Source organism: Aotus nancymaae, unplaced genomic scaffold (assembly GCF_030222135.1).
Source record: "Aotus nancymaae isolate 86718 unplaced genomic scaffold, 86718_ANA_hifiasm-v0.15.2.pri h1tg000108l, whole genome shotgun sequence".
NCBI classification, from domain to species: Eukaryota; Metazoa; Chordata; class Mammalia; order Primates; family Aotidae; genus Aotus; species Aotus nancymaae.
The window spans coordinates 4,102,447-4,128,126 of NW_026988523.1; the positions used below are offsets into that span (position 1 = coordinate 4,102,447).

Below are 25,680 nucleotides of genomic sequence, written 5' to 3' on the forward strand. Positions count from 1 at the left end.
ATGGGAAAAAATTTTTGCAGCCTACCCATCTAACAAAGGGTTGATATCCGGAATTTACAACAAACTAAAACAGATTTACAAGAAAAAAACAAACAAGCCCATTCAAAAATGGGCGAAGGATATGAACGGATACTTTACAAAAGAAGACATACATGAGGCCAACAAGCATATGAAAAAATGCTCATCATCACTGGTCATCAGATAAATGCAAATCAAAACTACATTCAGATACCATCTCACGTCAGTTAGAACGGCAATCATTAAAAAATCTGGAGACAACAGATGCTGGAGAGGATGTGGAGAAACAGGAACACTTTTACACTGTTGGTGGGAGTGTAAATTAGTTCAACCATTGTGGAAGACAGTGTGGCGATTCCTCAAGGACCTAGAAATAGAAATTCTATTTGACCCAGCAATCCCATTACTGGGTATATATCCAAAGGATTATAAATCGTTCTACTATAAGGACACATGCACACGAATGTTCATTGCAGCACAGTTTACAATAGCAAAAACCTGGAACCAACCCAAATGCCCATCGATGATAGACTGGACAGGAAAAATGTGGCAAATATACACCATGGAATATTATGCAGCCATCAAAAACGATGAGTTCGCATCCTTTGTAGGGACATGGATGAACTTGGAAACCATCATTCTCAGCAAACTGACACAAGAACACAAAATCAAACATCACATGTTCTCGCTCATAGATGGGTGTTGAACAATGGGAACACATGGACACAAGGAGGGGAGCACTATACACTGGGGTCTGTTGCGGGGAGTGAGGGGGACAGCAGGGGTTGGGGAGTTGGGGAGAGATAGCATGGGGAGAAATGCCACATATAGGTGAAGGGGAGGAAGGCAGCAAATCACACTGCCACGTAGGCACCTATGCAACAATCTTGCATGTTTTTCACATGTACCCCAAAACCTAAAATGCAATAAAATAAATAAAATTAAAATAAATAAAATCAAATTTCATATGGTATGTTTATATGCACATATACATATATAGTATGTATACTTACATCGGGTGTGTGTGTGTGTGTGTGTGTGTGTGTGTGTAGATTATTGAAGGAAAAAACCCTGCTATTATTTTCAGATAAGGCCTTTTTCTTTTTCAGATTAATGGACGCATTCGAAGTATGGCAATTCAACATTTTGGTGAGTTACTTAGGGAAATGAGGCAGTACACGTGGATGCTGAGTGATGTGGTTCTAGGAGGTTTAGTGCCCCTAATCCTCTTTTTGGAGGATGACGAAGAAGGAGTAGCTAAAGTAAGTCATTTGATCTTCTTTTTCATAATTTTACAAGGAACTACTATGTTTTATTTAACAACAGATAAATAGATCTTCACTGACCTTTTTCTGTCTCACAGGCATGTAAACATACATTAAATATATGTACCTTACAATTAAAGTGGTCAACATCATATTTGCTCAAAGATGAAAATTACAGTTTTGAGATGGTGGTGCTCAATATCTGTAACAATCTTGTAAGTGGCCCTTCCATTTTCACTACCATAAGAGTTGTAGAAAAACTTAAAGGATATCCAAAGTGATTAAAAACTGTGATGGGGATAAGATTGGATCTTGGAGAAAATAAAATGGAAGAAAAGATCTTAAATGAGTGATCACACCTGTAGCTGAGAGGAATTATAATTTTCCACTTCCTCTTTCTTAACATTGATCATCTATCTTTCCTTCTTCATCCAGCCCACCCATTTTGAGCTATAGATGGGTACTAAGGTAGGAAGAACATCCCAGATCACGAAAAAGAAAACTAGAATTACTTTGCCACTGCCTCATGAGCTAGTCTTCTGAAACCCAGCGTGAACAGCAATGATAGACAAGTGGCGATGGGTGAATGCTAACCAAAGAATGGAAAAGGAGAATTGAGTTTGGGAACAAGAGTATAGTTCACACAAAAATAAAATCCCTAACTTTTAATTTGATCCTGATTTGGTATGTTGAAGCCTTTCTAGAGGGAGTAATTGTGCTATTTCTACAATTCTCCACCCCCTCCACTTTTTATTCTCAGATTATTTCTCATAGGAACTACATTAGAGATTTGATATCTGATACCTTAGGATTCCTGTGGAGCTCCAGAACATATCTTAAGAGAGCATCGGTTATTTTAGTAGGTAAATATAATTCAATCCTCATTTTCTAATTTGTCTTAAATGGTACGGAATGGAAAAGAAGCTAAAAGTCTTCCTTACCTTTTTTTAAAATGTCTCTGTTTATGAAGGATAGCACTTGTCATTGTGATAGAGGTTAATAAGTGTGATAAGAATAGAGTTCTGTTTTATAACACACAGAGAATATAGCTGTGTGATTATTATGCAAAGTGTGTTCAACAAAATGGATTTCAAAATTTAAGATGGTGACATACCACTTCACCACTTAAAAATGACTACCAAAAGATTAAGAATTTTTAAAAATATATAAAAACATAATCTTTGACCAAACTTGGACATCTGTAACCACAAATTACAATAGATGGGGAAGAACTACCAAATCCACTGAAGTTTTTAAAAAGTGGAAACAGGGGCAACCCAGGAAGACTGTAAGACTAGGCAAGTTTTTTATATCAGACAAACCTGACCAAATAGTTTTTCCCTCCTAGCTCTCACCGTGAAAATAAAAATTAATTATTCTTTATTTTGGAATTTCCAACTTGGTAGTGAGTTTCCAACTTGGCAGTAGGATCTTCCCTTAACCCCAATTAACATCATGGAATAATAGGAGCAGCAAGGAATGAGGAAATACAGAGTCACATTATACGTATCGAGAGGAGGCTCTTGATCAAGGTAGATGACAAAGTAAATTATGATCAGCACTAAAGCCCATTATCTGTGCTAATCAAAGAGGAGTGGCAGAACACACACAGAAACAGACACACAAACACACACACTCTCTTTCTCTCTCTCTCTCTCAAAGAAAAGCCCTGTGTTTTTATCATACTTTTTTTTTTTTTTTTTTTTGAGACAGAGTCTTGCTCTATCACCCAGGCTGTAGTGCAGTGGCACAATCTTGGCTCACTGAAACTTCCACCTCCCAGGTTCGAGCAATTCTCCTGCTTCAGCCTCTAGAGTACTAGGATTATAGGCATATGCCACTATGTCTGGCTAATTTTTGTATTTTTGATAAAGACAGAGTTTCACTATGTTAGCCAGGCTGTTCTTGAACTCCTGACCTAGAGTGATCTGCCTGCCTCAGCCTCCCAAAGTGCTGAAAGTACAGGGATGAGCCACCATGTTCAGCCAATAAGAACATCATTTCAAACCATAAATAATTGCTGGTATCCTGAATTCTACCTTGGAAGTTCCCACAAATAAACCTTTGTATATAACTATTGCAAGATTAGTAAATAAGTAATTTTAAAAAATAAGATACAGCATTATCTTTCTACAGAGGTACTTCAAGGGAAAAAACCGAGAAAAGAATGAAGAAAAACAAACCTTAGAAAAATGTGGCTACAGAGCAGATGAAAATCATGATAAATATTTCCATTAATCTAAAACATTTTAAAATAAATATCTAAAGTATAGATACAAGCACACAGGCAATATATGATGGGATAATGGGAGCACATGAAAAATAAGCTTTCAAAGTACAAGGGGGGAAAGTAAAATACATATATATATATATATATATATCTCACCAAAAATGAAAATTAAATTACAACCAGCAAAAGAGAAAATATTTATTAAGAACTCAGAAGAAAAGGACAAGAACTACAGGGTTGAAAATGTTAGCAAAATCAAACAAAAACCATCAGTGAAAAATTCTTCTTTTTATTATTTCTTCTAAAAAACATGGGATACATTTGCAGAACATGCAGGTTTTTTACACAGGTATACATTTGCCATGGTGGTTTGCTGCACCTATTGACTTGCCCTTTATGTTCCGTCTTCTCATTCCCCACCCTCCAACAGGCCCTGGTGTGTGTGTCCCCCTCTCTGTGTCCATGTGTTTTCATTGTTCAGCTCCCACTTACGAGTGAGAACATGCAGTATTTCGTTTTCTGTTTCTGTGTTAGTTTCCTGAAGATGATGACTTCCAGCTTCATCCATGTCCCTGCAAAGAACATGATCTCATTCCTCTTTATAGCTTCATAATATTCCATAGTGTATATATACCACATTTTCTTTAACCAGTCTATCATTGATGAGCATTTGGGTTAGTTCCATGTCTTTGCCATTGTAAATCATGCTGCAATAAATATACATGTGCACGTACCTTTATAGTAGAATGATTTCTATTCCTTCAAGTATATATGCAGTAACGGGATTGTTGGATCAAATGGTATTTCTCGTACTAGATCCTTGAGGAATCACCACACTGTCTTCCACAATAGTTGAACTAATTTACATTCCCACCAACAGTGCAAAAGCATTCCTATTTCTCCACAGCCTCACCAGCATCTATTGTTTCTTGATTTTTTAATAATCACCACTCTGACTGGCAAGAGATGATATCTCATTGTGGTTTTGATTTGCATTTCTCTAATGATCAGTGATGTTGAGCTTTTTTTCATATGTTTCTTGGCCATGTATGTGTCTTCTTTTGAGAAGTGTCTGTTCATATCCTTTGCCGCTTTTTGAAGTGGTTTTCATTTCTTGTAAATTTTTTCAAGTTTCTTGTAGACTCTGGATATTAGACCTTTCTCAGATGTGTGGATTGCAAAGATTTTCTCCCATTCTGTAGGTTATCTGTTGACTCTGATAGTTTCTCTTTTGTGCAGAAGCTGTTTAATTTAATTAGACCCCATTTGTCAATTTTGGCTTTTGTTGCAATTACTTTTGGTGTTTTTGTCACGAAGTCTTTGCCAATGCCAATGTCCTGAATTGTACTGCCTAGGTTTGCTTCTAGGGGTTTTAGGGTTTCAAGTTTTACATTTAAATCTTTAATTCATCTAGAGTTAATTTTTGTATAAGGCGTAAGGAAGGCATCTAGTTTCAGTTTTCTGCATAAGGCTAGCCAGTTTTCCCAGCACCATGTACTAAATATGAGATCCTTTCCCCATTGCTTGTTTTTGGCAGGTTTGTCAAAAATCATATGATTGTAGGTATGTAGTGTTATTTCTGAGGTCTCTGTTCTGTGTCATCAGTCTATATGTCTGCTTTGGTATCAGTACCATGTTGTTTTGGTTACCATAGCCTTGTAGTATAGTTTGAAGCCAGGTAGCATAATGCCTCCAGTTTTGTTCTTTCTGCTTAGGACTGTCTTAGTTATATGGGGTCTTCTTTAATTCCATATGTAATTGAAAATAGTTTTTTTTTTCCTATTTCTGTGGAGAATGTCAATTGTAGTTTGATGGGAATAGCACTGAATCTATAAATTACTTTGGCAGTATGGCCATTTTCACAATATTGATTCTTTCTATCCATGAGGATGGAATGTTTTTCCATTTGTTTGTGTCCCTTCTTATGTCCTTGAGCAGTGGTTTGTAGTTCTCCCTGAAGAGGTCCTTCACATTTCTTGTTAGCTGTATTTCTAAGTATTATATTCTCTTTGTAGCATCTGTGAATGGGAGTTCATTCATATTTGGCTCTCTGCGTGTCTATTGTTGGTGTAAAGAAATGCTTGTAATTTTTGCACATTGATTTTTGTATCCTGAGACTTTGCTGAAGTCGCTTATCAGTTTAAAGAGTTTTGGGGCTGATGTAATGGGGTTTTCCAAATATAGAATCATGACATCTGCAGAGACAATTTGACTTCCTCTCCATCTATTTGAATATCCTTTATTTCTTTCTCTTGCCTGATTGCCCTGGCCAGAACTTCTAATACTATGTTGAATAGGAGTAGTGTGAGAGGGCATCCTTGTCTTGTACCAGTTTTCAAAGGGAATGCTTCCAGCTTTTGCCCATTCAATATGATATTGGCTGTGGGTTTGCCATAAATAGCTCTTATTATTTTGAAATATGTTCCTTCAATATCTAGTTTATTAAGAGTTTTTAACATGAAGGGATGTTGAATTTTATCAAGGGCCTTTCCTGCATCTATTGAGATAATCATGTGATTTTTGTCTTTGCTTCTGTTTAATATGATGGATTATGTTTCTTTGTGTATGTTGAATCAGCCTTGCATCACAGGGATAACCGACCTAATGGTGGTGGATACATTTTTTGATTTGCTGCTAGATTCGGTTTACCAGCATTTTATTGAGGATTTTTGCATCAATGTTCATTAGAGATATTGGCCTGAAGTTTCTTTGTTGTTGTTGTGTCTCTTTCTGGTTTGGGTATCAGAATAATGCTGGCTTCATGAAATGAGTTAGGGAGGAGTCCCTCTTTTTCAATCGTTTGGAATAATTTCAGAAGAAATGGTACCAGCTCCTCTTTGTGTTTCTGGTAGAATTCAGCTGTGGGTCTGTCTGCTCCTGGGCTTTTTTTTTTTTTTTTTTTTTTTTTTTTGGTTGGTAGGCTATTAATTACTGCCTCAATTTCAGAACTTGTTACTGGTCTACTCAGGGATTCAACATCATCCTGGTTTAGACATGAGAGGGTGTCTGTGTCCAGGAGTTTACCCATTTCTTCTAGGTTTTCTGGTTTATTTGCATAGAGGTGTTTATAGTATTCTCTGACTAGTAGTTTGTATTTCTGTAGGGTCAGTGGTGATATTTCCTTGTCATTTTTGTTGTGTCTATTTGACTCTTCTTTCTCTTTTTTTCCTATATTAGTTTAGCTAGTGGTCTATCTATTTCATTAATTTTTTTGAAAAACCAGCTCCTGGATTTCTGATTTTTTTGGAGGGCTTTTCATGTCTCTATCTAGTTCAATTCTTTTCTGATATTAGTTATTTATTTTCTTCTGCTAGTGTTTGGATTAGTTTGTTCTTGATGCTCTAGCTCTTTTAATTGTGATGGTAGAGTGTCAATTTGAGATCTTTCAAGCTTTCTGAGGTGAGCATTTAGTGCTATAAATTTCTCTCTTAACACTGCTTTAGCTGTGTCCCAGAGATTCTGGTACATTGTCTCCATATTCTCATTGGTTTCCAAAAACTTCTTGATTTCTGCCTTGATATCATTGTTTATATCCAAAAGTACTTAGGGAGTGGGTTATTCAATTTCCATGCAATAGTATGTTTTTTAGTGAGTTTCTTAATCCTGAGTTCTAATTTGATTGCACTGTGTTCTGAGAGACTGTTATGATTTCAGTTCTTCTGCATTTGCTGAGGAGTGTTTCACTTCCAATTACGTGGTCGATTTTAGAATCAGTACCATGGCACTGAGAAGAATGTATATTCTGTTGATTTGGGTTGGAGAGTTCTGTACATATCTGTTGGGTCCACCTGATCCAGAGCTGAGTTCAAGTCCTAAATATCCTTGTTAATTTCCTGTCTCATTTTTCTGTCTACTACTGACAGTGGGGTGTTAAAGTCTCCCACTATTATCGTGTGGGAGTGGAAGTCTCTTTGTATGTCTTTAGAAACTTGTTTTATGAATCTGAGTATGCCTGTATTAGGTGCATATATATTTAGAATAGTTAGGTCTTCTTGTTGAATTGTTCCCGTTACCATGATGCCATGCTCTTTTTCGTCTTTTTTAATCTTTGTTGGTTTTAAAGTCTGTTTTGTCAGAGACTAGGATTGCAACTGCTGCTTTTTTTTTGCTTTCCACTTGCTTGGGAGATTTTCCTCCATCCCTTTATTTTGAGCCTATGTCTGTCCTTGTACATTAGATGAGTCTCCTGAATACAGCACAGCAATGGATCTTGATTCATTTTCCAATTTGCCAGTTTGTGTCTTTTAATTAGGGCATTTAGCCTATTTATTTACATTTAAGGTTAGTATTTTTACGTGTGAATTTGATCCTGTCATCTTGATGCTATCTGGTTATTTTTCACACTAGTTGATGCCGTTTTTTCATAGTGTCATTGGTTGTTATATTTTGGTGTGTTTTGCAGTGGCTGGTACCAGGTGCTTTCCCCCCAGCCCCCATATTTAGTGCTTCTCTCTGGAGCTCTTGCAAGGCAGGCCTGGTGATAATGAAATCCCTCAGCACTTTTTTTTCTGGAAAAGATTTTATTTCTCCTTCACTTATGAAGCTTAGTTTGGCTGGATATGAAATGCTTGGTTGATAATTCTTTTAAGAATGTTGAATTTGCCCGCCAATCTCTTCTAGCTTGTAGGGTTTCTGTTGAGAGGTCCACTTCTAGTCTTATGGGCTTCTCTTTGTAGGTGACCTGGCCTTTCTCTCTGGTTGCCCTTAACAATTTTTCCTTTATTTCGAGCTTGGAGAATTTGATAATTGTGTGTCCTGGGGTTGATCTTCTCATGGAGTATCTTAGTAGTGTTTTCTGTATTTCTTGAATTTGTATGTTGGCCTGTCTTGCTAGGTTGGGGAAGTTCTCCTGGGTAATATCCTGAAGAAGTGTGTTTTCCAGTTGTCTCCATTCTCTCCATCCCCTTCTGGTACTCCAAGCAATCGTAGGTTCAGTCTTTTAATGAAGCTCCATATTTTTTTTTGAGGCTTTATTAATTTCTTTTCATTCTTTTCACTCTATTCTTGTCTGCATGCCTCATTTCAGCAAGGTGGTCTTCAAACTCTGATATCCTTTCTTCCACTTGGTCAAATTGGCTATTGATACCTGTATATGCTTTATAAAGTTCTCCTGCTGGGTTTTTCAGCTCCATCAGGTCATTTATTTTGCTTTCTAAGCTGGTTATTCTACTTAGCAGCTCCTCTAACCTTTTATGAAGGTTCTTAGCTTCTTTTCATTGGGTAAGAACATGCTCCTTCAGCACAGTGTAGTTTTTTATTACCCATTTTCTGAAGCCTGCTACTGTCAATTCATCCATCTGATTCTCTGTCCAGTTCTTCTCCCTTGATGGAGAGACACTAAGATTATTTGGAGAAGAGGCACTCTGGCCTTTTGGGTTTTTAGCATTTTTTATTGATTATACCAAGAGTTGAAAAGGGTGTGAAGTGATGGGAACTTTTGTTGTTCACAGTGGGAATAGAAATTGATACAAACATTTGGAAAATAATTTGGCATCATCTTATAAGCTAAAGTTGAGCATAATGTTTCTATGAGTCAGTAATATCATTTTAAACTATATACCTTAGACTCTTTTACATAGGTGCATATGGAGACATGTAAAAGAAAGGTTTTTGCAATATTATTTGTAATTCAGATATATCAGAAATAATCGAAATGTCCATCACAGGTAAAATGGATGCACATTTGGAGAAATAATTTTTGTATTGTGACAATGAAACAGTAAATAGCAAGGAAGTTTATTTAAAAAAAAAAAAAAAAACTATCTTTACACTCGCCAGAATATATATATTAAAAAAAACAAACTTTGAATAAAATGAATTTTTAAAAAAACCCATAGAATACATACTATTTATATGTTTATGAAAGCAGACACTACTAAAACATTATTTGGGAATTTACATTAATTTTCTGGAAAACAGTAAGAAAGACTAATGAAATGGTAAACATAAACTTCAACATACTAGTTTCCCTACCCAGAAAGAGGAAGAGAAAAAAAAGTGTTTATGAAAAGACATACAAGAGGCTTCAAAATCACCAATATTTTTTTATTTTTTAAGTTCATAGGTGGGCATGCAATATGAAATAAGCATATCATGAAAATGGGGTATTCATACCCTCATACATTTATCCTTTGAATTACAAACAATCCAATTACACCATTTTAAAATGTACAATTAGGTTATTAATGACTACAGTCACCCTATTGTGCTATCAAATAGTAGGTCTTATTCATTTATTCTAACTATTATTCTGTACCCATTAACTATTCCCATCACCCCCACAACCCTCCACTACCCTTCCCAGCCCCTGGGAACCATCCTTCTACTCTCTCTGTCCTTGAGTTCCATTTTTTTTATTTTTAGGTCCCACAAATAAGTGATAACATGCAAAGTTTGTCTTTTTGTTTGTAGCATATTTCACTTAACATAATGATCTCCAGTCTCACTCATGTTGTTTCAAATGACAGGATCTCATTCTTTTTAAGGCTGAATAGTACTCCATTGTGTATGCATATGTGCCACAGTTTCTTTATGCATTCATCTGTTGATGAACATTTAGGTTGCTTCCAAATCTTAGCTATTCTAAACAGTGCTGCAACAAACAAAAAAAATGCAGATATCTCTTTGATACACTGATTTCTTTTCTTTTGGGTATATACCCAGCAGTGGAATTTCTGGGTTGTATCATTGCATTTGTAGATTACTTCGAGCAGTATGGTCATTTCCACAATACTGATTCTTCTAATCCATGAGCATGAAATTTTTTTATTTATGTCATCTACAGTTTCTTTCATCAGTGTTTTATAATTCTTCTTATAGATCTTTCACCTCCTTTGTTATATGTACTTCTAAGTATTTTATTTTTTTGTAGCTATTGTAGATGGGATTTAGTTCTTGACTTGGTTCTCAGCTTTATCCTTGTTAGTATATGAAAATGCTACTGATTTCAGTATGTTGATTTTGTATCCTGAAACTTTACTGAAGTCATTTACCAAATATAGGAGTTTTTTGGAGGAGTCTTTATGGTTTTCTAGATACAACATATCATCAGTGAAGAGGGATGATTTGACATCCTCTTTTCCAATTTGGATGCCCTTTATTTCTCTTGTCTGATTGCTCTAGTTAAGTCTTCCAGTACTGTGTTGAATAGAAGTGGTGAGAGTGGACGTCTTTGTCTTGTTCCAGTTCTTAGGTAGAGTGGTTTCATCTTTTCACCATTCAGTAAGATATGGGCTGTAGGTTTGTCATATATGGCTTTTGCTATTTTGGGGTATATTCCTTCTGTGCCTAGTTTGTTAAGGGTTTTTGTCAGGAAGGGGAGCTGGATTGTGTCAAATGCTTTTTCTACATTTATTGAGATGATTATTATTTTTAGTTTTATGTGGTGAATCACATTTATTGATTTTTTTACGTCAAACCATCCTTACATCCTTGGAATAAAATCAACTTGATTGTGGTATATTATCTTTTTCATGTGCTGTTGAATTTGCTTTGCTAGTATTTTGTTGAAAATGTTTTCTTCAACAAAAGATGCCAGCGAGGCTGTGGAGGCATAGAAATGCTTTTACACTGTTGGTGGAAATGTAAATTAGTTCAAACATTGTGGAAGACAGTGTGGCATTTCCTCAAAGACCTAGAACTAGAAATACCATTTGACCCAACATCTCATTACTAGGTATATATCTGAAGGAATATAAATCATTCTATTATAAAGATAGATGAACAGGTATGTTCATTGCAGCGCTATATACAATAGAAAGTCATGGAATCAACCTGAACATCCATCACTGATAGATTAAAGAAAATCTGGTACATAAACTCCATGGAATACTGTACAGTCATAAAAAGAAATTAGATCATGTCCTTTGCACGGACATAGATGGAGCTGAAAGCCATTATCCTCGGCAAACTAATGTAGGAACAGAAAACCAAACACTACATGTTCTCACTTATAAGTGGAAGCTGAACAATGAAAATACATGGACACAGGGAAGGGAACAACACAAATAGGGGCCTGTCAGAGGCAAGGAGGAGAGAGAGCATCAGGATAAATAGCTAATGCATGTGGGGCTTAACACCTAGGTGATAGGTTGATAGGTGCAGCAAACCACTATGGCACACGTATACCTACATAACAAAACTGCACATCCCACACATGTATCCCAGAACTTAAAATCCAATTAAATTAAGTTTTTTAAAAAAGAAAATGTTTTCTTCTACTCTCATCGGGGATAGTGGTCTGTCATTTTCTTTTTATTTTATGCCCTTGCCATGCTTTGATATCACAGTGATGCCTTCATAGAATGAGTTAGGGAGGGTTCCCTCCTCCTCTATTTGTTTTGTGCCTTTGCCATCCTTTAATATCAGGGTGATAATGGCTTCATAGAATGAGTTAGGGAGGGTTCCCTCCTCCTTAGTTTTTTGGAGCAATTTTAATAGGATTGGTATCAGTTATTCCTTGTATGTCTGGTAGAATTCAACTGTGGATCAGTCTGGTCCTGGACCTTTTATCTTTTTTAAAAAACAATTAATTACAGATTTAAATTTACTACTTATTATTGATCTGTTCAGGACTTCTATTTATTCTTGGTTCAATCTTGAGACATGTATGTTTCCAACAATTTATACACTTCTTCTAGATTTCATAGTTTGTATGCATAGAGATGCTAATAGTAGTCTCTGATGATCACTTGCATTCCTGTGGAATCAGTTGTTTGTCAGTGTTATCATTTCTGATTGTGCTTATTTGAATCTCTTATTTGAGTCTCAGAGTTGGGGACCAAGCTGGGTGGAGCCATGCAAGGCAGGCCCATCCACAGGCCCTCAATGGCAGTCACAAGTACCAGCTCTTACGGGAATCTAGGGAGTAAGCACCCAGTGGCATGCTTGTGTGTGGGGTAGAGAAACCCCCACTGATCCAAGTTCTCTGGATAGGAAGGGAGAGGCAACCTAAACTCCTAGTCTAGAAGAGTGGGTGCTCCAAATGCCGGGAGAGATGTCCAGGTGTACAGTGAAGAGACCATCAAGTTGGTTGCCCCAAGCTCTCTACCCAGAAAGGGAAGTGTGGCTTAGGACCCTAATCCAGGCAAGCGAGTGCATCAAATTCCTAGAAATATGCCTCGGGACAGAGCAGAGAAACCACTACTGCACAGGGGTAGGAAAGGGCAGTTCAGGCCCCTAATACAGGAAAGTAGGTATACTAAATGCCTGGAAATATGCCCTGGGCATGGAGCAGAGAAAGTGCCATGGCACCAAGATCTCTGCACAGAAAGCAAGAGGTGGCACAGACTCCTAATGCAGGTAAGCAGGTGCACCAGGTGCCTGAAAATATGCCTTAGTGTGGAGCAGAGGGAACACTGCCACACAAAATTCTTTGCACAGGAAGGTAAGGGTAGCCCATGCTCCTAATTCAGGTGAGCAGGAATGGAATTCTCTCTCCCACTCCTTGGAACTAGTGGAGCTCATTCTCCTGAGGGAACAGGCTGGGACACCCAACAATGACACATACAGAGCTGTCATCCCAGATCTCAAAGGCATCCCTGGCTATAAAGCTTACTGCAGCTTCAGCAACTCTCCTTCTACTCCAGTCCTGCAACAAGAAAGATCCCAATTTCAGTGCTTATCCATGGAGTGCACTTCACATTCACTGCTGGCTGTGGGGGCCCTTCACCTACTTCAAAGCAATTGCTCTGAGACCCAAGACAAATGCTCATGGTAGCCATTATTGCCAGATCACCAAACAATGATTGACTTTGTATGAGACCAGTTTGAAAATGCTATCCTTCTCTTGGTCCCAGGTTAGGGAAAATGCCCACATTTTTTCCTGATGCCTTTCCCTCTCAATGTCTCCTGGCCTCCCTCAATTAACCCCAGGACTTGGGAGAGAACAGGTGCTCTCTTGTGGCTTTGGTTGCATGGATCTCTAGTGGAAAGGTGAATCACAGAAGCAGACTCTCTGCCTTCTCATATATGGGGACTTCACTCACTTTTATTAGCCAAATGCCATCATACAGGCTGCTGATCCACCTTCTCTTTCTTGGGCTCTGAAGTGTCCTTTGCTTTTCCTGTGGTTCCCCATATTCTTTCCAGGCTCAAAGCTGGCAGCATCGGCCTTTACACAGTATTTTTCTGTTTCCAAGTGGATGAGGTACACTAAAAGCCTCTAATCTACTATCTTAGAGGAAAAACCTACCTAAACTAAAATTATTTTAAATTTCTTCTTCTAGCAATAGTTGGCTAATTTGTTTTAGGCCTGCCTCCTGCCGTAAGCAATTACATATATGGGGGGAAATATTTTATAAAATGTTCCAAAGTGATTAAAGAGCTTTTATAAAGACAGTGATCTAGAACAGAACAGAAAAGCCAAAAGAAGTAGACCTGTTATTTAAAGATTACTTTTATTTTTAGGTTTTGCCAATTTTAAATGCAAAAATAATAGTTGAGAGGCTTACAAACACTGCATAAATTTTAGCTGTCTCACCGGGCTGGAGGAAGAAAACTTGGAAAGTGGACTTCTAATGGGGAGGAACCCTAGTAAATACTCTCAGGCTTTCGACTGGGATCTCTGATGGATTCAACCTAGGAGAAAGAGCAAACTGGAAATAGACCAGCCCTCACAATGAACAAACCCTTGACATCTAAATCCCTGGTTGGATAAAGAAGATATACCTTTAGCTTAACTACCTGGCAAAAGCAAAAATAAATCCCCTCTGAGAGAAGATAAATTACCCAGAGACTCAAATTTTCTACACACAATTTCTTATACAATAGCTGACAGTTAATCAAAAACAACCAGACATATAGAAAGACTTTTTTAAACACAAGAGCAAAACAAACATTAGAGATGGAATGAAGACTGTATTGTTGTTGCAGTTATTAGATACACCTTTAAGATAAATATTATTAATATATTCAAAAGATTAAATAATAGAACATAAAACTCAATGGATGAAATCAGCAGCATATTTAAAAAACCTTAAAATAGAATTGGATATGGCAGAATAAAATATTCGACCTAAAGATTAAAGTTTGAAGAAATAAAAATGAAAAACGTAAAAGAATATAAGATAATATGAGACAAGGCTAAATAGTCTAACATATACATTTCAAAAAGAGAGAGGAAAAAGAATAAGGCAGAAGAACTATTGTAAGAGATGATGGCCAAGAATTTTTCAAAGCTAAAATAAGGCCAAACAAAAAATTAAATGGCTCTGCTTTTCCCTTGCTGGAGCCAATAGGGCTGGACAGCTTAGTCCCAAAAGGTGTCCCCAGTAGCCCAACACACCAGCTGTGGAAGACTGCAGCCAGAGCACCTCTTCCGGCCTGACCCTGACTCATCCTTTCTCACTGGCTGGGACTTCCTGCAAGAAATACAACAACTCCAACCAGAGGCTCAGGGACAGAACCCAGATCTCCCCTGGGCCTGAGCCTCTAGGGGGAGGGACAGCCACAGTCTCTGTGAATCAGTAGACATAGCCTTTCCTCCTGATAGTTCTGAGGAATCCAGGCAGCCCAGATGAGTGGGTTTCCCCCTAGTGAAGCACACTCCTCCACCAAGGCGCAAAGTGCTTCGTTAAATGGGTCCTGTTCCCCATGCCACCCAACTGGGTGAGACCCTCCAATAGGGGTTGTCAGAAACGCTACACAGGAGTGATTCTACTGGCATCCAATCAATGCCCCTTGAGGTCAGAGATGCCAGAAGAAGGAGTGGGCATCCATCTTTGCTGTTCTCCAGCCTCCTTGAGTGACATCTGCAGATGCAGGAGTGAACCAGATGATAAGGGCCTGAAGTGGACCCCTAGCAAATGGCAGCAGCCATACAGAAGAGGGACCTGACCATTGAAAGAAAAACAAAAAGCAACAAGAGCATCAACAACAAAAAAGTCCCCACAAAAACCCCATCCAAGGGTCAGCAGCCTCAAAGATTGAAACTGGGCAAATTCACAAAGGTGAGAAAGAATCAATTAAAAAATGCTGAAAACCTAAAAAGCCAGAGTGCCTCTTCTCCTCCAAATGTTTACAATGTCTCTCCAGCAAGGGCACAGCACTAGACGGAGGATGAGATAGATGAATTGACAGAAGTAGGCTTTAGAAGACGGGTAATAAAAAACTACACTGAGCCAAAAGAGTATGTTCTAACCCAATGCAAAGAAGCTAAAAACTTTGATAAAAGGTTAGAGGAGCTGCTAGCTAGAATAACCAGTTTAGAGAGGAAAACAAATGACCTAATGGAGCTGAAAAACACAGTACAAGAACTTCATGAAGCATGTACAAGTATCAATAGCTGAATCAACCAAGCAGAAGAAAGGATATAAGAGTTTGAAGACCACTTTGTTGAAATAAGGCATGCAGACAAGATTAGAGAAAAAAAGAATGAAAGCGACAAAGTCTTTAGGAAATATGGTACTTTGTAAAAAGATGGAACCTGTGATAGACTGCAGTACCTGAAGGAGACAGGGAGAATGGAAACAAACTGGAAAACACACTTCAGGATATTATCCAGGAGAATTTCCCCAATCTAACAAGACAGGCCAACATGAAAATTCAGGAACTGCAGAGAGCATCATTAAGATAATCCATGAGAAGACAAACCCCAAGACACATAATCATCAGACTCTCCAAGGTCAAAATAAAGGAAAAAATGTTAAGGGCAGCCAGAGAGAAAGGCCAGGTTATCTACAAAGGGAAGCCAGTCAGACTAAGAGCTGACCACTCAGAAGAAACCCTGCAAGCCCGAAGAAATTGGGGGCCAAATTCAACATTCTTAAAGAAAAGAATTACAAACCCAGAATTTCATATCCAGCCAAAATAAGCTTCATAAGCAAAGGAGAAATCAAATCATTTCCAGACAAGCAAATGCTGAGGGATTTCGTTACCACCAGGCCTGCCTGAAAAAACACTAAATATGGCGGGGCAGGGAACAAACACCAAAATATACTTTCAGGCAAGAGAAACAAATAAAGTGTATTCAAATGGGAAGAGAGGAAGCCAAATTGTCTCTGTTTGCAGATGACATGATTTTATATTTAGAAAACTCCATCACCTCAGCCCAAAAACTCCTTAAGCTAATAAGCAACTTTAGCAAAGTATCAGGATACAAAATAAGTGTGCAAATATTACAAGCATTCCTTTATACCAACAATAGACAAGCAGAGCACCAAATCATGAATGAACTCCCATTCACAATCACTACAAAAAGGATAAAATATCTCGGAATACAGCTAACAAGGGATTTGAAAGACCTCTTCAAGGAGAACTACAGACCACTGAAAGGAAATAAGAAAGGATGCAAAAAAAGGAAAGAAAGAAAGAAGAAAAAACATTCCATACTCATGGATAGGAAGAATCAATTTCATGAAAATGGCCATTCTGCCCAAAGTAATTTATAGATTCAATGTTATTCCCATCATACTACCATTGACATTCTTGACAGAATTAGAAAAAACTACTTTAAATTTCATACGTGATCAAAAAAGACCCCGTATAACCAAGACAATCCAAAGCAGAAAGAACAAAGCCGGAAGCATCATGCTACCTCACTTCAGACTATACTACAAGGCTACAGCAACCAAAACAACATGGTACAGGTACCAAAACAGACATATAGATCAGCGGAACCTCAGCGACCTCAGAAATAACACCACACATCTACAACCATCTAATCTTTGACAAACCTGTCAAAAACAAGCAATGGGGAAAGGATTTTCTATTCAATAAATGGTGCTGGGAAAACTGGCTAGCCATATACAGAAAAATAAAACTGGACCCCTGCATTAAACCTTATACAAAAATTAACTCCAGATGGATTAAAGACTTAAATGTAAAACCCCAAACCCTAAAAACCCTAGAAGAAAACCTAGGCAATACTGTTCAGGACATAGACATGGGCGGAGACTTCATAACAAAAATGCCAAAAGTTAAAAAAAAAAGCCAAAAGTACAACAAAAGTAAAAATTGACAAATGGGGATCTAATTAAAGAGCTTCTGCAACAGATAACCTACAGAATGAGGGAAAATTTTTGTAATCTATCCATCTGAGAAAGGTCTAATATCCAGAATCTACAAGGATCTTAAACAAGGATCTAAACTACAAGGATCTAAAAAAACAACAAGGATCTAAACTACAAGGATCTAAAAAAACAACCCCATCAAAAAGTGGGCAAAGGATATGAAGAGACACATCTCAAAAGAAGACAACAAATGTATTTTTTTAAAAAAGCTTAACATTACTGATCATTAGAGAAATGCAAATCAAAACCACAATGAGATGCCATGCCATTTCACACCAGTCAGAATGGTGATTATTAAAAAGTCAAGAAACAGTAGATGCTGGTGAGGCTATGGAGAAATAGGAATGCTTTTACACTGTTGGTGGGAATGTAAATTAATTCAACCATGGTGGAAGACAGTGTGGCAATTCCTCAAGGCTCTAGAACCAGAAATACCATTTTACCCAGCAATCCCATTACAGGGTATATACCCAAAGGAATACAAATCATTTTCCTATAAAGACACATGCACACATATGCTTACTGCAGCACTATTTATAATAGCAAAGTCATGGAACCAACCCAAATGCCCATCAACGATAGACTGGATAAAGAAAATGTGGTACATATACACCATGGAATACTGTGAAGCCATAAAAAGAAATGAGATCATGTCCTTTGCAGGGACATGGATGAAGCTGGAAGCCAGCATCCTCAGCAAACTAACACAGGAACAGGAAAATCAAACACCGCATGTTCTCACTCGTAAGTGGGAGTTTAACAATGAGAACACATGGACACGGGGCGGGGGTGCGGGGAACAACACATACCAGGACTTGTTGGGGGATGGGAGGTAGGGGAAAGGAACTTAGAGGATGGGTCAATAGGTGCAAAAAATTTATTTTAAAAAAAGTAAAAAGTTATATATGTGCTCACATTTCAAAAAATAACAAAATAAACATCTCTACAATAAAAAACAAAAGACTACATATTGGGTACAATGTACACTGCTCAGATGATGGGTACACCAAAATCTCAGAAATGACAATTAAAGGACCTTTTATGCTTATATCTATCATCCAACTGGAGTTATACAGTATGAAGTTATATCCATATAACCAAATACCACCTCCTCCTCCAAAGCCTATTGAAATAAAAAATTTAAATTTAAAAAAGCCAATAAAATAGCACCAAAAATTATCAAATACCTTAAAATAAAACTAAGAAATGATGCATACAATGACTACACAGAAAACTGGAAAACATACAGAAAATTTTTAAGAGACTTCAATACAGGGATATTTTATGTTCATTGGTTAAAAGATTAAACATTATGATAATGTCAGTTTTTCCCAAATTGACCTATGTAGATTCAATGTATTCCCAAACAAAATCTCACTAGGGGTTTTGAGTGTGTGTGTGAAATGTGACAACCTGATTACAAACTTTATATTAAAATTTAAGTGTTTGAGAATAACCAAGATAATTTAAAGAGGAACTAGAGTTGAAAGATTTATACCATGGGATATCAAGATGCATTACACAGTAAGGCCATGTAGTAGTGACATGATGATAGACGGACAGAATGGAGTCAAAACATTGACCACACACAATTTATGATCTAGGTGACACTGCCAAGCAGTAAGGTAAGAACAAGTTTTCTCTTAATGGTGCAGGATCAATTACACAGGTATATAAAAATATCTTGACCCCAACTTCATGCTGTATAACTCCAGTTGGATGATAGATATAAGCATAAAAGGTAAAATAGTAAAGCTTCCAGAAGTAAATATAGGAGAATATCTTTATGACTTGAGACAAGCAAAGATTTTTTAAATAGGACCCCAAAATTGACTAATCATAAATGTAAAGATGATGCATTCAGCTACATTGAGATTAGGGATTTCTATTAATCAAAAAACCAATGCAAATGTAAAAGTTTAGCCATGAGATAGAAGAAGATATTGTAAGACATGCACCATTTTAAAAGACTATATTCAGAACTTTAAAACGTCTAGAAGTAACTAAGAAAGGAATAATTCCATATATAATCAAGCAAGAGATTTACCTGAATAAGCATTTCACCAAAGAAGACATCCAAATAGCCAATAAATACACAAATGATCTTACTAATCAACAACAAAAAATGAAAATTAAAATTACAATGTGATATTTCACCAAAACCATGAGGATGACTTAAAGAAAAAATTTTAACTGTTCAGAGAACATAGAGCAATGAAAATGTTAGCACCTGATTGGTTGGAGTGAAAATTGGTACAGCCACTTTTGGATAACTGTTTAGCAGTAACCACTGAAGCTGAACATAAGTATACCCACTAAATCCACTCCTAGTTATATACCAAGCAGCAGTTATACTGTTGTACATGCCAAATTTCATGTACAAGAATGCCCATAACTTCATTATTCATAATGGCCCCAAACTGGAAAAAACACAAATGTCCATTATCAGCAGAATGGATTTTTAAAACGCTGCATTCATAAGATGAACTTCTATATAGCAGATTCAGCAAACTCTTTCTGTTAAAGGCCCAATGGTAAATATTTTAGACTTTGAGTGCCATATAGTCTCCGTTGCAACTTCTCAACTCTGCTGTGGTAGGGTGAAAACAGCCATAGATATGTAAACAAATGAGACAGTGTGAATGGCTGCATCTCAAGAAAACTTTATTTTCTAGCCTCTGCCATGCAGCAATGGAAATGAACAAGCTATTACTACCTGTGAGAACATGGATGAATCTCAAAATGTAATGGGAAGCAAAAGAAGGCAGACACAAAAGAATGTATTCTGAAAGGTGGAGGAGGAGACTGGAAGAGGCTTGAAGGAGGCTTCCAGGATGCTGCTAATACTCTATTTAATAACCTAAGTGGTAGCCATGGTGTGTTCCTTTTGTAGTCATTTATTGAGCTGCTCAATATAATTTGTGTACATTTATACTCTCACGTATCTTTCAATAAACAATTTTATGAGACAATAATTGACAGTATAAAAGATGACTCAAGAATAATCTAGAGATGCTTTGCTTTGAAAAAAGCAAAGAAGCCAGACAGATAACATCAGAGAATGTATTTTCAAAATGCATATTGCACTAACTTTAATTTTTATTATGTACATAGGATATTTGGCAAAATTGGGTGGTCATTTACTGCATAGAGATGAAATTGAAGTCATGCTTGATGGTGAGTATTGAGGTATAACAAAATCTTTATGCATACGTCTAACTGCATTTACTATTTGTGATTCTAGTCACATGTGAGTTCTATAAAGGTGCCAGGCCAGATAGGAAGAGAGGGGTAGTAGTGGTTGGATAATTATAGAAGAATCAGTGAAAGGACTGGGTTAAGAGGCATGCTTTTTTTTCTCTTTCTATTTTATTTCCTCTCCTTCTCCTTCCCTGTTTCAATCTCTCCATTTGTTCTGCTCATTGCCTGAGAACTATCATCTTAGAACCCTTAGGAACTTCAGAAAGTTGAAAATTCATTTACTCATTCATCTAACACATTTTTTAGCATCTCTTATTTGACAGCACTATTTACTGCTAGGGACAGAGCTGCAAATAAAGCAGTCTCTTTCCTCAGAGAATTCGCATTTTAGTGAATAGCAATGTATAATACATTTGCAGGGGAAGGAATTAAGGAAGGGTAATATTAGTCTATCAAAATGTTTGGATCTTAGGAATCTCTCTTAGCCTCTATTGTCCCATCAGGGTCAGAATTATAAACAGGCGAGTTATAAAAACAAGTTGGCTGCCTTCCTTCCTTTTACTTAATAGACTATTTTTTTAGAGCAGTTTCAGGTTCACAGCAATATTGAGCTGCAGGTATAGAGATTTACCAAATACCTTCTCTCCTCACCTATGCATAGCCTCCCCCATTATGGACATACCCCACCAGAGTGGTATATTTATTGTAATTTATGGACCTACATTTACACATCATTACCTTCCTTCCTTATTCACTGATTCATTCATTCATTCACTCATTCATTCAACACATATTTGACTGCCTGCTAAACGCCAAACACTAGAATTTTCCATCTTTCTTACAGTCATTTTCTTCTTTCACTCCTCCTCCTCCTTCTGCTCTTTCTCATCTCTGTGCTTTCCAAATCTCCTCCTTTGTTTCTATTTCTTTTATCAAGAAATAAAATAGCAATTTCTCACAGTCCACTATCTGGATATAACAATATTAGCATTTTGGTCTATGTCTTATCCTGGATATTTTTAAATAATAAAAGCTATTATATATTTATGTTTTAACTATTTTAACTGTTTTATAACTCTTTTCACTTGCCTTTATAATATAAACATCTTTCTATGCCAAGAAATATGGGCCTACATCATCATGTTAATATGTATGTAGCATTTCATTGTTTATTCCTAACTTAAGCAGTTCCCTATTAATGAAAATTTAGGCTGATTTTAACTTTTTCATTATTATGACCAATATGAACCTCTTCCTAAATACATGAATATATGTTTATATTATCTAGCAGAATGCTCAGCACATAAAAGGTTCTCGGCATTTTTAGTGACTATTCCCATTTTGTTTAATGGAGTCTGGTGGGAATAGGTGATAAAACTACTTGAATGCTATTGGGAAAAGTTACAAAATGCAAAGGGAATAAAGAGGAGAGATGGAGAAAAGTGGGGACTCTGTGAAAGGTGGCAGAGTTGTTTAGTATTAAAGCTTCATGGCCTCTAAGAAAGAGATATCTTGAACTAAAGTCTCTTTTGATATTACAGTTATTGAACGACTGCTCCGAGATGAAGACCCTGTGATCAAAGAGTTGGCTAAAATAACCCATAATATTTTTAAGAAAATAGCCCATAAACTGACCTCTGCAACTCTTAAACAAAACTTCCAAAAATTGTTGAAATTCTTCTATATCAAAAAATTGAAGCCTCTTTATAATTATAACTCACCCAATGGCCAGATAGACAGTCCTACAGACAGTGAATATATCAAGAATGATAAGGAAGGCCTTAGAGAAGAGAATGATGATGACATTTTGGTAAACGACTAAAAGTTCAACAATGTCTTGGAGCCGATCTCAGAAGAAAAATGATTTTTCTTTCCCTCCTGACAACTTGAGTCTGTTTGTAGATGCTTTTCTGAAAAATGCTGGAGGCATTTATTGTCTCTTAATTCTCTATTCAAATATAGAAATCTGAGAAACCTAGTGCCTTTCTATGTCTGACAGTGATCGGAAGCCCTATTTCATCAAACCCACTAAGACAATTGAAAATAACACAAGCAAAGAGAAGAAGCTCTTGGTACTTGATTCTGTCAGTAAGCATCTACTGAGCACCTTCTAAGTGTGCTAGGCAGTGGGGACATTTGGGTAACATAGACAAGGTTCCTGACCTCATGATGGCCATAGTCCAGTAACACATAGCGTAGTCATTTCTATCCTGCTGGGAAGAATACTGCCTAGGGCAGTGTTAACAGAAAAGAAATGGAACTTGAAGAAGAGAACAGGGAGAAGGAAATGTATTCTAGATAAAGGCATTGAGCAATCAGAGTGTAAGGGAAAGTTGAGGAGTTTGTGGGTACAACTATGAGGAGGAAAGAAGAATGAGGAGATCTGATGCCCAAGGGAAGATTATACTCTATGCTAATGGGTTTGAGCTTTTTAAAAGAAAGACTGGACAGTCTGTCATAGTCAGTACTCCCATTGCCATCCGAATTATAAAACCTCTTCAATGATCTTGATCAACTTAAGGCTCAGGCTTATCCTTTACTCCTCCCACCTGACCTTCTCCAGATCCCCATGCCCCACCTGAGCATAAGCCATTCTAGCCACAGTAAACTACTTACAGTTAGATGAAAGCACTTTTTCTCTGTTGATTCAGATGTGGTCGCATCTGAATTTGTAATGTGTCAACTTGCAGTTAAAGTATGTTTTCCTTTATTTGCTGGGTCACCTCTCTAGTATTGTATGGCAGCCACTCCAGCTTCCCCTACCTTTGCCTCCAGCTTCTCTGACTTCTGGGCCAGGTGAGTTTAGTTTTATTGAAAAGGATACCAGCTTCTCCTGCAGAATACCTACACATCATTGACATCAATACTGGAAGCAGTAAGAGATGGACACAGTCTTGAGCTTGTGGGTTCTACCTTGTCTTTGATCTTCCTATTTCATATACACCTTCCCCCTCAAATGCCTGCCCTGCATATTTCAAGTTCCAGGATCAGCTGTGAAGATGATAGACTACAGAGACTAGACTACTCCTGCTCCCACAATTCATAAGATCAAATCCCTAGTTCTGCTGCTTTAGTTGAATCCTGATGGATATATCTGGGATGCATTTTCTTTCCCACTTGGGTCAAGTTGGGTGGATGTTGCTCCTATATTTTGCCTTAACACCTGTGATTATACCTCTCATCGCTTTTATCGCACTGTAGTAAAATTATCTATTTCCTTCTCCTTCTGCCTTATAAAATTGAAGCTTTATAAAAGCAACTGTCATATCTTATACTTGGTTGTGTACTCTGGGGCTGAATGCCTGGCATTCAATGAATACTTGCCAAATGAATGAAATATTAATGAGACATATTACCCTCACACTTCAATAAAAATTTTTATATATTTATGAAATGTGGAGTAATAAAATAATAATGACTAGAAATAAATCATGAATAATTTTAATTTATCCCTTAATCCATATTATTTTATATATCCAAATGTCCCAGATCTCAAGTTTCATAATTAGGGCAAAATTTCATTCCTACCTAATGAATCAGCAGAATACCTAAAGAGGTAGGCTGAATAATGACCTCCCCAAAAATATCCAATTCCTAATCCCTGAAATCTGCAGATATTTTGCTTTATGTGACAAAAGGAATTTAACAGATGTGATTAAGAATCTTGAGATGGGGAGATTATTTTGGATTATCTAGGTGGGCCCAGTGTAATCATAGTGTCTTTTATAAGAGGTAGGTGGGAGGTCAGTGAGAAAGGGGATTCTTGAAGATGCTACACTTCTATTTGAAGATGGAGGTAGGATCCATGAGCCAAGAAATGCAAGGAATGCACGTCTAGGAGCTGAAAAAAGCAAGGAAATGGATTCCCACAGAATTTCCAGTGCACAAGGTCCTACAAACATCTTGACTTCAGCCCAGTGAAACCCACCTGGGACACCTGACATCCAGAATTGTATGATAATATATTCATGCTGTTTTAAGGCCCCATTTGCGGTAATTTGTTAGAGCAGCAATAGGAAATTGATATACCTATATTTCTGCAAACAAAACCAAATCAACCAATACCCATCATCAATCAGATAGCAACTGATACAATGGGCCTTATACAAATGTTGGTATTTCTTTAAAAGGTCTGATAATTATATTAGAAATGATCTTCGGGCCAGAATCCAAGATGGCTGAATAGGAACAGAGTACAGTTCCCAGTGAGAACAATGCAGAGGGCGAGTGATCACCACATTTCCAAACGAATTACTGCCCACAGACCAGGAGATTCCTGGCTGAAAAGTGCCACAAGTTTCCAGCATAGCTGTTTCAGCCAGCACAGCGGGTCTCTGCACAAAAACTCACATAAATCTGGGCAGTTATTTCAACTGGTGCCTGGAATGCCTGGGAGACAGAGTCGCCAATTCAACTGAAAAAAAAGGGGGCAGGAGAGGGAGCCAGGTGATCAGATTCGGCGGGTCCCAATCCCACAAAGACCAGCAATCTGAAACACTCTGGATTGAGAGTTTCACAGCAAGCACAGCTGGACCCTAGATGATCCAGCTCTGTTAGGGGAAGGGCGTCCGCCATTACTGAAGCAGTCCACCACTATGAGGCAGGGTGCCATTACTGAGGCAGTCCACCAGTACCGAGGCAGGTCGCCATTATTGAGGCAGTTCACCATTGCTGAGGCAGTTCTAACTATACTTTCATAAACAAAACTGCAAGGAAGTTTACATAGCCCTGTTCTCAAATCTTCATTGCCTTCTTTGCATGGCTTAGGACTCTTGTCTTTCACTTCGGCTGCCACCCTCTGAGCAAAAGCTGCTACCCCACCATCGCTCTTCCTTTGAAGCTATCTAACCTTAGATTAATTCTAAAATTCTAACGTTAGATTAATTCACCTATTTTACTTCCTTCTCTGCTCCTAGATTACATTGTTCCCCAAGAAACATAACACATACATGCAGAA

At 37.4% G+C, this 25,680-nt stretch overlaps 1 protein-coding gene and 1 long non-coding RNA gene across 4 annotated transcripts in view; one reads left to right on the plus strand and one right to left on the minus strand.

Moving 5' to 3' along the window:
- MROH9 (maestro heat like repeat family member 9) overlaps positions 1–22,545 on the plus strand; it is an 85,724-nt gene extending 63,179 nt beyond the window's left edge. The window contains exons 17-21 of the mRNA XM_012444326.2: positions 1,128–1,280; positions 1,382–1,498; positions 2,044–2,146; positions 20,637–20,699; positions 22,265–22,545. Coding sequence (XP_012299749.2) covers positions 1,128–1,280; positions 1,382–1,498; positions 2,044–2,146; positions 20,637–20,699; positions 22,265–22,545 — 717 coding nt within the window. The remainder of the gene's footprint in view (positions 1–1,127; positions 1,281–1,381; positions 1,499–2,043; positions 2,147–20,636; positions 20,700–22,264) is intronic.
- LOC105711728 (uncharacterized) overlaps positions 1–25,680 on the minus strand; it is a 411,034-nt gene that overhangs the window by 262,089 nt on the left and 123,265 nt on the right. The gene's annotated exons all lie outside the window — the stretch shown is intronic.